This window comes from Aptenodytes patagonicus, chromosome 1, assembly GCF_965638725.1.
Source record: "Aptenodytes patagonicus chromosome 1, bAptPat1.pri.cur, whole genome shotgun sequence".
NCBI lineage: Eukaryota > Metazoa > Chordata > Aves > Sphenisciformes > Spheniscidae > Aptenodytes > Aptenodytes patagonicus.
Window position 1 is genome coordinate 53,861,453 of NC_134949.1, and position 13,793 is coordinate 53,875,245.

General features: G+C 38.8%; 1 protein-coding gene across 8 annotated transcripts in view; it reads right to left on the minus strand.

Moving 5' to 3' along the window:
- ANKS1B (ankyrin repeat and sterile alpha motif domain containing 1B) overlaps nt 1–13,333 on the minus strand; it is a 450,635-nt gene extending 437,302 nt beyond the window's left edge. For 3 of the 8 annotated variants that reach the window (XM_076335287.1, XM_076335320.1, XM_076335281.1), the window contains exon 1: nt 12,866–13,324. In XM_076335287.1, coding sequence (XP_076191402.1) covers nt 12,866–12,999 — 134 coding nt within the window. In that variant the 5' untranslated portion in view covers nt 13,000–13,324. Of the gene's footprint in view, nt 1–12,865 lie in introns of all 8 variants that reach the window. The other 5 variants (XM_076335293.1, XM_076335278.1, XM_076335268.1 and 2 more) reach the window with 3 other exon arrangements.
- Between the last annotated feature and the right edge of the window lie 460 nt (nt 13,334–13,793).

Below are 13,793 nucleotides of genomic sequence, written 5' to 3' on the forward strand. Positions count from 1 at the left end.
ATCTGGAACTTTAACCCTATGAAACATTTGCCACTTTAATCCTTGAACTGAAGAAAGCATTAAGGTGGGTGCTTTTTAAGTACATGCTTCCATCTCTTCAAAGTAAATTTGCCTTTCGAGCAGTGTATTTTTTTAAATAATAAACATACGTATTATAGATTATAATGAGTGGCGAGTAAAGGAACCCAAGCCTGTGAGGTTCTGGATCTCACTGCATTTCTCATGACCCCGCTCCCTCTGTCTCAACAGTCCACCTCTAAACCCAGCTGATGCCCAAGCCTGAACCTGCTCCCCAAGATCAGTTTCTTGGGAGTTAGAAGAGATCAAACAACAGCATCATACTGAGTCTCTCTCGTTGCTTCTCCAAGATTTTCTGCAAAATCTGCATCTGGATCCAAATCCTCTTTCTTGGTTGCATTTCTGATAATCTTCACCATAATTCACAAAGTTCACAAAACTAGTATCACAATAATGTCACAATCAAATACCAGTATTTTTAGACTGCTATAGGCAGCTCCAAATCAATCACATATATTCTCCTTCAGATCACACGGGATGGGTGTGCTCTCAAACACTGGCATTATGTCAAAATTCTTGGGCCTGCAAATGTACAATGAACTTTTCCTTTTACCTTTCTTTCATTTATTCTTGCCTGAATGACAGAGACATGGAGGCTGAATGCTGAAGTTTCTCTCTTTTTTGGTTAAGCAATACCAACATGTTAAGTACCAGTGACCAGGACTGGCTTCATCTACTGTAAAGTTTACTCCTGAAGTAATTCATTAACTCTGATTCGCCAGTTTAAGTGGGGAAATGATACATACCCCATTCATGCCTCAAACTATCTTTCTAGGGCATGACATATAAGAGGAGACATATAAGAGGAAACATTTCGCCACTGCGGAATGACCTTGCTCTTTCCTCAATAACTGTTTCCCACAAAAGAAGAGAGGAAAATAACATCCTTCCCCTACATGCAGCTGTTTCATTTCCATCTTCACAAATTACTTTCAATAATTAAAGTTTGATTTTCCTTGCCTCACCTTCGCTGTTTCAGGTAATATGATGGGAATCTTGTTCAAATGCGTATCATTACTTGCCAAAAAGAAGGAAAAAAAAAAAAAAAGGGAAAAAAAAAAAAAGAAATATCCACCAGCACCTCTGATCTCTAATTCCACATCATTTTTTATAAGGATATTAGATACACATCAGGAGTTGTATTTTTTGTAAATTAATAGAGGCATCTCCAAATTAATTATGTTCTGTTTACCACCACACAGGTAGTCTATATCTACATTCTCAAAAGAAATATAGTTTTCTGTTGAAATTTTTTTTTCCCTGTGGAAATATATGTATAAATAAATACAGAAAAGTGCATTAAAAAAAATTATTGAGGTTGCAAAGGCAAGGATTAAAGTGCTGGTGCTAAGTTATCCTGCTTACACATATGCATTAGCCTTAATAATTACATGATTCCATATTATTTTTCCCTGTGCAATGAATGCTGATCTTGGAACAGCTGAAGGCCTATCCCCTATAATGGGGATGACTGAATAAGAACTCTTTTCTTTTTGAAAATCAAAGGTATTAAAAGGTCCATTGGTATCTACTAAATCAATTAAACAAGTTAAGAACAGGAACAGCAGTTTAATGCTGCACCACAGAACTGGATTCTATCCGTGTCTGTACTCCAGAAACAAACTTCTGAACAGCTGAACAGATCTTTATACATGTGAACATATAAAATGCTACTTAATTTATAGAGAATGTTCTTCACATAATACTTCATTAAGATGTGAAACCCTTGCTGTGAGATGCTATGAATGCTAAAAATTTGCATTGCTTCAAAGACCAATTGAACAAATGCATGGAAGAAAAATCCACTGGAGCTATTAAATACAAAGACAATACATCTGTCTCAGAAAGCTGCTGTAAATTGTCGGAAGCTGTGAGAGTACACTGGAGGAAGTATTACTTACTATATGCTTGCTTTGCTACTATATTCTTCTAAGACCAGCCTCTTAACTCCCAGTCGCTACTGCAGAAGAGTACTTGGCTAGATGGACCTTCATTCTGACTAAGCAGAGCCATTCCTATGTTTTTACACTAACTATATTAATACTGTGAAAAATGACCTCCTTGTAGTCACCAGTTAGAAACACCAAGTCAGTGGATACTTCTCACCATAATCTAACTGTGCTTCAGTTAGCATTTGTGAACTGCAGATATTAACACCCTTACTCAGTCATGGAAGTACTGTGACAGTAAACTCATTAATGTTGTGAAGCAGTCAGATACTATAGTGACAAACACCACTGCAAAACCCAGGAGAAAAATTAATCATTCTTTTTCTAGAGAAGAGTTTGAATTGTGTGCAATAAATAAGGCTCGGGGCTAAACATTGAATAGTAAGGATAAAATATACTGAATAACTGCTTATTCAATGAGCACTGTCTATCCTAGGCCACAACTGAGGTAAGGACCTTGTGAAAGAAAAGACTACATTATTATGTCATTAAAAAAATGTAATGCCTACATTCAGGGGACTAAATAAAAACTGCACCAGCAACTTATTTTTACCATTAATAAAAAAGCAAACTAAAACTCCTGAAATTTCACCATGTGGTGTCATCTTGGCAAAATTTTACCAGATGATTTAGGATCTCTATATCCATCACAACAACCTCTTCCACTTAAACTAATGGAATGACTGATGGCACTTTATTAACCACTGTCTACTTTAGCACTAAAAGAAAATGAGACAGTTTGCAAATGCATTTCACAAATATTTGTTATAGCAAGGAAATATGAAAATGTCAGGCTTTGAAAGAAAACTGTATTTCAGTGGACATACATTTTCTCTTTATTGTGCTGAGTGGTGGTATAACTCCTTTTGCCCTGTTCCTTGTATCTTGTCTCCTCAGCTTGCCTCTTTCACGCCTCACCAGTGCTAACCTCCCTGGTCAAGCAGTCTCAGTTCTTATTCCTACTCTCAAATCTTATACCCTTTTCCTTTACCAACCATTTCTAGCATTCCAGCCTTTTCAGATTTTTACATACAGCCTGCTTGCCAAAACACTCCAAATACCCCTGTTCAGGTCTCTCTCCCTCCACTTGTCTTCTAGCCACACACATCTCCTCACCCAGAACACATGCCTATTCCATTCTTTTAGAGGCTTCACTTTCTGCTTATGTCATGACTCCTATCCTTCTGAAATCAAGACTTACATAGTCTACATGAAAGTAAAAATAGAGGGGATAGATTTAACTATTGTGTCAGGCAAACAGTAGATTTGTAACATATAAAATATGCTTTATTTCTACATTTGGTGTATTTCGTTCTCTGAAATGTTACTTGTGCACATTATGTGAGAAGATCCCTGGCAGATCATTAGACCACTTGGTTATGCAAGATACTGCTCTGCAATAAATGTGCACAAAACAGGAAGCAGAGTGATTGCAAATTACTTATGAGCATAATCTGACAAATTAGCTATACAGACGACAAGGAGGATATGGAATTGGATAAATAATTACTTGAGAAAATTGAAAACTAAAAATAAGTGTAAATTACATTTTTTATGAAACCTTACCAATGACTTAATTGAGATTCTGGGGTCAAACTGCTAATATTAATGTGTTGGGGGGTTTAATCTGCAAAAATAACCTAGAGACACAGATTCACTACTCATATCTAGTGGCATCTAAAAATAGAAAACAATGACCCTGACAAGTCAGCAAGTAAACATGGAAGACATTAAACTCACAGTTAACTCTCAGAACTACCACTAACAAACACACTAGAAAGTTACATCACAAAGGTTTGAAATTCAGGCAATATGCAGAGGAAAAATACTTATTCCAGAAGATATTCCCAATTCTAATTTATAAAACTCTTCTTCTTTTTACCTTCTCTAAAAGGTATCTATTTCCTGGACACTTCTCATACTGTGACAACATGAATACTTCACAACTTAACCTATTTCAGCACTTGTCTGGGCTATGAAGGGTTAAGAAAAAATCCACACACCAATCACACCATTCCTACAGGAGAAAGAAGTTGCTAATGTGTAAACTCAAAGACTAAATGTGATACTGATGTTTTTGTAATTACTAATATGACAGAAAAAGAAGAACACCACAAAAAATTGTCCAACTCCAGCATAAGAGCCTGTAGTGGTGCAAGAGGTTATTCACTCCCAGCTGCAGGACTTCACAATGGCTTTGGCTGAATTTCATGAGGCTCCAATCAGCCCATTTCTCCAGCCTGTCCAAGTCCCTCCTAATAGCAGTTCTTCATATGAATTGTTTCTCCCCAGTTTGGTATCATCTACAAACCTGCTATACTTGATATATTGCAATCAATACCGGCCCTTGAATCCTGAGGAAACCCTCTAATAGACACCAACAGTTGGATTTTGTACTGTTGATCACAACCCTCAGAGCCACGCAGTCCAGCCAAGTTTCCACCCATCTTATCATCCCCTTACTCAGTCCACAGCTCACCATTTTGACTGAACAGACTGCTCTAAAGTTAAACAGCATTCATGGATCTCCCCTTGTCCACAGAGGTAGTTATCTCATTGTAGAAAGCAATTAAGGTTGGTCAGGTATGATTTGAGCTTGGTAAATCTATGCTGGGTGTTCTCAATCACGTTATTGTCCTTCATGTGCCTGGAAATTACTTCCATGAGGATATGCTCTGTAACTTTCCCTAGGACTTAGGTTAGACTGATCAGCCTGATGACCCCAGAACCTTCCTCTTGCCCTTTCTGAAGATGGGCGTGACATTTCCAGTCATTTTCAGTTTCCTTTTCCAGTCATCAGAAACTTCCCATGTTTGACGTGATCTTCCAAAGATAACAGTGGCCTTGCAGTAACATTGGTCCCTTGAATTCAAGCATTCCCCTGATCTTCCTCTACTGTAGGTAATGTTTCATTTCTACAAAGCAGAAAAGGCAATGAGTGCCTTGGCTTTTCCATGTGCTTTTTCACTAGGTCTCCTGCCCCACTGAGCAGTGGGTCCACATTTTCTTTCGCTGTCAACATATTTACTTTTGCCCTTCCTATCCCTCACTAATTTCAACTCCAGCTAAGGCTTTTCTAATTCCATTCTTGCACACTTGGCGATTTTGTAACAAACCTCATGTAATACAACATCATGCATTTTATGTATTTTTCATGTATCTCTAACTTCAACCATCCAGGATACTGCCTCTTGACCAGATAATCTATTGATATCTGATGATATCTGGATAATCTATTGATTATCTGGTCAGTACCTAATGCCTACTACTTCTGAATTCATCCAAATCAGCTATAAAATACAGAAGGAGAGAAATTCTACCCAAATTTTGTTTTAACCTAGCTATTTAAGTGGTCATTTTTATATATATTCTACACATACCTTCAATTAGAATTGTTTTCCTGTTCTTCACTGAAATATTTTTACCTACAAAAATATTTAAATTAGGGATGTGGTTCAGTTTGAAATAAAATCATTCAATACCTACTTTGGGTTGAGCTGAATCACTTTGCTCCCTAACTGTATTGACTAGATCTCCATTGGCTATAATGGGAACTTAGACACCTAGCAGAGACATCGACACCTATAGAAACATAGCTACCACTGGGTGTTTTAAATTGGAACCAAATTGCACTCAAGATGTCATTTTTAGCATTTCTTCTTTCTTTAGAAAATGTATGTGCAATAAATGGGAGTGTAAAATGATTTTAATAAAAGCACAACCTCATGGAATTAAATTTCACAGAACCTTTCTTATATTAGATACATGTACATTATTAGAAATTCATAGATGTTAAATTAGGTACAGAAGAGTTGTTATATCACTTCTTAAATGCAAAATGAACATACTGAAAATACTGTCACCAGGAAAAAGTAATTAAAAAGTAATAAAAGTCTTCCCATAAAGGCTATAAAGTTCAAACAAAATGTATTCCCTACTTCCCAACAGGATCCGTGTACATGAAAATGTCATATCAGTAGGCAGGAATTAACACTGCTTATTATGCCTTACACATTTAACATTAAAAGTTGTCAAAATATTTTACCTTGAAGTAATAAAAAGGATTAGGATGTGTACTCCGATTGGAAGTGGCCAGAAGAAAAATTCCATGGCAGAAAGGAATTCCAGCTGTGGAACTCTTGTATATGTCACCTCCCCAGGCGAGCAGGCTAAGCTTGCGGAAGGAAAGGGACTGTAACTGCACTCTACACTGTATCGTCCCTTAGGGATTATATACCAGTAGCATAAATTAAAGCAGTTTATAGGATGCTTCAACTAGTGCCTATGTCAGGGCAATAAAAAAATGGCCTAGAGCTATAAGCAGTTCCTTAAGAGCTCATCCATGAATACCCATATGAACTGAAACTGAGGCAAATAGAAGAATCTACCTGTAGATTTTTAGAAACATGGTTATGTTCTTCTTGATCACTAGTGCAGTGACTGTGAAAATGCTTGTCTTAAAAGCATCTGTATTTGCTCATCATAACATTTCCAACCTTGACAAGTCACAAGATAGCAGATCTTTTAGATTACATCATTCTTCATTTTATTTCATTTACTTCCCCTCTTGCTTCTGCTATAACACTACCACTTAAAAGCAGCAATGTAATATATCAATTTTAAAAATGTATAAAGCAGCATTAATTCTATTGAATTACCAAACTACTAAAATCATCAATGTCAGACAAGAGGGAAAACAAGATGGTGATCAAAATGCATTTACACGGTCCTCTGCAGAGTTAGATGCTAGCCATCTAGAGGCTAAGAATTCTAGAAGAATTCTAAAAGAATTCTTTTAAGTTACAGACACTTCAACTTTCTGGGGTTTTTCCTTACCTTCTCCTTAACATGTTTGTAAAATTTCCCTCATTAGTCTTCCTGACTCCATCATAAACTCCATCAGTCCTCCCAGCACTGCTACACCCCATATCTTGATCCTATCTATGGGCAGATAATATGACCTCGGTAGATTTTACACTAGATCTGCAGTTCTTGCTGGTCATTTTTTTACATTTGGTCTAACATTTTAGAAAATTAATAGAACATACACTTGAACAATACTTAGAAAACAAGATCTGGAGTAAGGAGAAGTGAGAAGCTTATCCATAGAGATTAACTACAGAACTATGAATCCAGGATCATGCTGAACTCCTAGGGAAGATTTATTACACAAACTTTGTGAATTGCCTTGCCCTTAACAATGAGATTTCTACCAGATGTCCTGGATACTGCCCGTATTGCTACCTTTCTATATTGTAAATGTTTCAAACTTGCGAAGAAATCTAAGGAATTCCAAAAATAAAATTTTGTCTAAACTTCGATTGAAAGCATTTATCAGAAATAAGAATAAAAGTAAGTCTAAGAAAGGCAGAAAATAACAAAATGAAGGTTAAGTTTTAAGAGAGGCTCATACATTTGAAAGAGCAAACATGCAGAATCAAGGCAGCAATCAACTATCACTAATATCGAACAGCATAAACTAAGAGTTGCAGTGATCATTAATTTGCATTTCATACTGAAAGACAAAAGGAAGAAAAATTAAGTATGTCCCTGAAAGACTTAAGTTTCCTACTCTAACAGGATAAAGAAGGTAATTGGGGAATCTGGGAATGCTGGTCTCTGCTTGGGGCATGACCTGTATGTAACAAATACTTGTCATTTTATTATCTGCATTGGTTGGCTGAACTAAATACCTTCTAACATAGAAACAAGTGACCTCAGAAGTATGTAAGCCCAGAACCCTGCTACTGCAAGCCTCATATAATACAATCTCTTTATAAAATCAACCTAAGAAAGTTTCTCTTACTTTAAATAACGCTATTTGTAATGAAAAACAGAACTAGTGCCTTTATTTTTGTTGATAAGGTGATCCATTTGTTATTTAAATTATAACGTGAAAACAACTTTATTAAAATTTTAACTAAAGCTTCATAAAGTATTCCAATATTTTAAATACTTTCTGCTCTACAAGCCATATCTAAGTGTGATCTGATTTTGTACAGGAAGCTGAATGAATCACAGGCTCTGCACAAGGATAGAAGACTTGCGTGGTTCTCAGTGTGCACTGAGGCCATCAGGCTAAACTGTGGCTTTGCTGCAAACAAGGCACTGCTCTGAGAAACAGATGAGGAAACAGATTGCAACTCGCAGACTGACAATCTGCTTGCTGGGTTTCTTATACTTTAGAGGAGAAATATCTTGGGCCAGGCCTATACATGGTGTAGCTGCGCTAAGTAAGGATAAGCAAAGAATGGAGCCATTCCCTGCCACAATCTGCCAAGTGTAGAAGGGGAAAAAAACAGCTCCATGCAGGCTGCTCCGCCCTCCCATGCTGTGTAATGGCAGTAGCCAACAAAAAGCAAGAAGGGGCCAACTCGCCCTTCCCTACCACTCTGTGCCAGTTCACATTAATTCATACTCTATTCCACAGTCCTGTTAAAAATCCAAAGCTCTTTTAACATGTAAAGTTTAAGACGACTAAAAATGAGCATTTAATCAAGAACTATCCATTTTTCTTTAGGTTGTAACATATCAGTAGGGCAAAAAGGCATGCACGTGACTGCATGTGGCAAAATGATATAAGGCCTCTGAGATACCGGAAAACCTTTAAAGTTATTTTTCCTAAAACACTTTGAAAGAAATTAAGCCTGTCTCTATCCAATAATGAAAAACTGGTTGGTCAATGAAAACATGTTCTGTATATGCAGATAATCAAATTAATCAAATTAAAAATACCGTTTTTGTTAGAAACGCTTTACTCTTTTTATGTGTTACATCATTTAATGTACATTTAAGGATTTGGAATACAGGAATTTAATTGTACATTCTGTTAGAGGGACTGTGGGATTTCACTCTCAAGTTTTCATGTTTCTACTGGAATAATATAAAAGCCAGTGAAATAATTTAAAAATCTGAAAATTCTCTTTGCAATCTATTACACACCTAAAAAACATATTTGTTTTTTAATATGAAACGTAGTTAAGATACTAATGTGTGACAATTCCAGGAAGTGGAATCCCAGAAGAAACAGAGAAAAGAAACTTCCCTTACAGTTCAGTCTTCTAAACTCTGAACGTTTTCTGAGGCGTCTCAAAATATCCTCGTTTCATAGTAAAAGAACAGATCCCAGCCCTGCTCTACTGTTTTGGGTTGGAGACTGTAGCCTATACACACGTGTAACACATCTTTAGATGTCCTAGTGTACCCCACCCAGAATTTAGCTGTATCTCCACAGGGCATGGCTCTTTGTTAAAGTCTGTCAGCCCATGCAGATGCCTCAGAAACTCATGGGCACCTAAAATGCCAATAAATACCCAGATTTAAGCAACTAAATTACTCTAGGCCAGGTGTTTACTGAGGATTATACTTGCTCTAGTATGTTGCAATGCCTTACGCTAACTTTTGCATCTGAGGAATTCACCCTCAGTATATTCACCCACAATCTTTATATTCCAGAGCAAAATATGCAGACTGAGGTAGGGGGCCACAAACTGACCCAGAGCCTTTCAATGCCTCTCCTGAACTGAAACAAGTTATACAGTCCACACAGTCAAACATCACTGGTCTGTTGGCATTGCTTTAGATCAATTTGGGCATGAGGTCTTACAGAGTATCTATTACAGATATCTGCGTGCATATGACCTCTTAATTAAGCATATACCATTTTTATGCACTTCACACATACTCTGCTTTAAGCATGTGTTTAAATCCTCACAGGAATTCATTCATATATTTATATGTGTGCCTAAATAGCCTTCCAGAACAGTGTTCTTTTCCTGAACTGTTGTCATAATTTAATATAATGACTTGTAAGTTAGAAGTCAGCCCTTTAAAAATTAGGTAATTTACTCTGCAATTAACATCAATGAATAGGTTCAACTATAAAACAACCATACAAAAGTATGGTTGTTTTTTCCCCCAAGTACCATAAAACACACTAAGAGTCAGAAAAAAAGTGTTATAAAAATGTAAATAGGAGATCAGAGCTCAGATAGTTTGTTCCTTGGTTCAGATAACAATCGATGTGTATTTGTCAATTCATGAATATTAAATTTCATTCACAAGGTACATAATTACTGCAAAGCAAATTTCCACCAAAAAAGGCATCAAGCCATGGAGAGTTCAGCCACATAAACTGAGTTGTCTCCAGCACTTAGAAGAAATCCAGAGGAAAAGTGTACTGCTACTAAGTCCAACATATCAGGCACAGTATTAGTCCATTTGTACGCTGAAAGACTTGGACTCTTCCAACCTAATGCTAGGAACAGCACTGCCAAAAGGAGAAAGAAAAAGTAACATGGACCTTTCTCACCACTGTGAGACAGGTACAGTTCTGGGGCACCATTTTAGGAATTGAGCAAAAATTATGATCAATGAAACACCAGGAGTCACTGTCAAACACAATGTCTCCTAAAGATTCTATAAAAAGAAGAAAAATATGTCCCTATATTTTTTCTATTGCTTTCTCTTTATTATAACTTTCAAAAGCAGTTTTTAGTCTAATAAACTGTATGCAGAAAATACTAGTATAGCTCTACTAGTAAGCTACTTCAATTGGTTTTCTATTAAAAAAATCTTCAGATCCCCCCAACCGCAAATTCAAACTGTTATACCATACGATTATGGCTCTTCTACAACTTTACTGTTTTCAGTAAGTGTTGATTTCCTAAACAGGATCAAGATGTTAGTATGACTCCCTTTCAGTACTTCTTTTGTTTCCATGTGTTCTGTACCAAGATAGATCCAACCTTAATCTTGCATGTCATTCTGGACTTAATCTGTAATTACTGGCATCAGTTAGATCATGCAACATCTCCAAAAAAAGGAATGTTAAAAGACCTAACACATATAATTCTTTCTTGAAAACGCTTTCTATAATGCATAGTAGCTTCTACTTTGACCATTCCTGGTGAAGTCAATGAAATTGTTAAGATTCCCTCTAAAAAGCATTATGTTCAATAGTGTGTTAGATTATGAATGTTTATGCATCAATCCATTACTGAATTCTTTTTAAATGTATTCAAATAACTTCTTTAAAATTAGAAATATTTTAGCAGCTGTAGCTAAATTTTTACTTTTAATTTTTGAAGTTACATTTACAGAAGCCATAGACATTCTTTATAACATTAGTAAGAAATATCATAAGTAAAACAGTACATGTTTTACTTTGCTTTACTTCTCTTTAAGCTAAGTGCACTTCCAGAAAAAAAAGACTAAATACTACTAAAAAAAGACTAAAATACTTCTGAGTAACAAATAATGATTGTCATGACCCATCTGTACATACAAAACACATGGTTAATGTGTTCCCTATACACAAAGTAAATACTGCTGTTTAATAAAAAACACAAGCAGATACACTCCCTCTGGATACATGGAACTTAGGATATACAACATGAAAGTAACAGTGCAAGAATATAGCACAGGCACTAGCCCTGAAGAAAGTCACTACACAAATCATGCAGTAGAACTGGATTACAAATGGCTAGTCATTGTACTGAAGTGAACTTCTGTACTTACAAAAAATGGTTATAACATTTTAAGAAGACTCTTATTTTAAATTCAACCAATTATCTGGCATAATCCTTGCTAAGCAGCCTATTCAAGTATAGTACAAAAAGCAATCGCATGGTGTGTCTTGATTTTGGTCAATGGGCTAGTAACTAAACAATGGTGCAATAATTAATTGAACTGGGGCACCACAGAACTTTGGTAAACTATGAATATCTGAACTGTTGCTGTTTACAGCACTAAAACCAGCTTTAAATAGCAAGACTTTATAATAGAGTTTAAACAGGTATAATTTGGACAGTTACACTAAATTTCCTCTAATAGGGAACACTGAAATAATATATTGACAAGGAGGTACTGGCAATAGAATCACAAATATATTTTCATTTAAGCAATTTCCATTTCTCTAGGCCTTTTCTTTCTTTCCAGGAAAAAAAACCCAAACCAAACCAAAAACCCAATTTACTCAAGTTCTAGGTCAACAGTGTTTCGGTTCATTTTGTCTTCTTTTGCTCTACCTCGTGTAGTATTGAACACTAACACTGGACTGCGTGCTGCAGACCTTCTCATTTGAATATTGTCAAATGTCATAAATGCTTGTGATAATGCTCTTACTTAAGAGCATGACGAAACTTAACATCAAAGCCATGCCGTAGATTGCCTGAGATATGACTAATGACTAAAGTTAAGTCCTTTCACCCAACATGACCAGTAACCCAGTTTCACTCCACTGAACCCAGGTACCTTGAAAGTAATGCTGCTCTTACCTAACCTGCTCTGTAAGTTTTACACCTCCTCTGCCTCGATGATCTCTCATAAAAAAGATTCTCTTTCTTTGTTTTGTAGGCTCATTACTACAGCATGCCTAATTTCCTCTGCAAATGAGGGTAGCAACTATGGGTGAGGGTATGGGGTGAAGCTATGGCTTTTAACACAGAATTCCACAGTGCAATGCCTTGTCTGTGATTAACGCTTCCATCTGTGATTAAAAGTAGCAATTTGAAGATGAAATATCAAAGGAAGGGTAATTATTATATTGTGCATATTAGCCCAGCAATAAAAATGTAAGTTCTGCACCACAGCTAATAACAGAATGAACAAGTACCTTACAGACGCATTGAAGGCAAGAAATTCAGTATCACTATATTAATAAAATGCCTGCCTGTGACTTCAAACACAGGCACACTTGTACTTGGCTAGAGAGGGAACGATTTATTGTTACTATGAAGGATGCAGGCATGGAAATGAAGATGAGAGGGGCGATGATGATGATGATAGGGAAGAAGAGGTTAATATCCCCAGCATCTGATGGGGAACGATGTCCCTACCTCAGTAAGCTGGATAAGGGAATAGCTCCAGATCCACTGCCCAGGATCCCTCCTTTCCTCCCCGAGAGGAGTTTCTCCACCAGAGCCACATTCCCAGTGCGAGCAGCTTCCAGCAGTTCCTGGTCCTTCCCCATGGTCAGGAACCAAGCAGCCCCCCACGCACTGAGAGCTACACCCCGGGCCACAGCGGCCCCCTCTCTCCACAGAACGATCTCCCCTCCCCAGACCCTGCCTCAGAGCAGAGCAGAGCAGAGCCGAGCCGAGATTCCTGCAGTCCCTTCCAGACCAGCAGGAGGAGCAGCAGGAGGGAGGAGGAGAATCACCTCCTCCTAGTTTCACTGGATCGTTTCTGGGTGGAGTGTGGAAGAGAAGGGGGGGGAGGACGAGGCCAATAAAGAACCTCCCCCCCCCGACTCCCATGCACACACCCCGAGCCCCGGCCCGGAGGACGGGGCGGGGGGAGCGGGCAGCCTCAGCCCCCGTGCCCGTGGCCGGCCGGGCTGAGGGGGATAACGACCCTCGCGGACGGACGGAAGAAGGGAGGGACGGAGGGAGGAGGCGCAGCCCTGACTTGCCAGGCCCGTTGCTGGGGAGACGCGGCTGGCGCGCTCTCAGTGGCTGCCCGGACTGGGTGCCCGCTCCGCCTGCCCCAGCCCTTCGCCGCCGCCGCGGAGGGCTCCGTGCCTCCGCCCTCCCAGCCCCTGCGGCCCCGCCCCGCCCCGCCCGCCACTCGCCAACGGCAGCGCCTCGCGCTCCACTGCGGTGCCGCGTGCCGGCCGTTGCTGCGGACTAGGGGCGCGCGCGCGGGGAGCGGCGCCCGCCCGCCCCGCCAGGCGCATCGCCCTCGCCCCCGGCGGCGGCAGCGCTCTGCGGGGCGGCCGCGCCAGCGGGGCCGGCCGCCGCAGGTGCGCCGGGGCAGCTCCGGGGC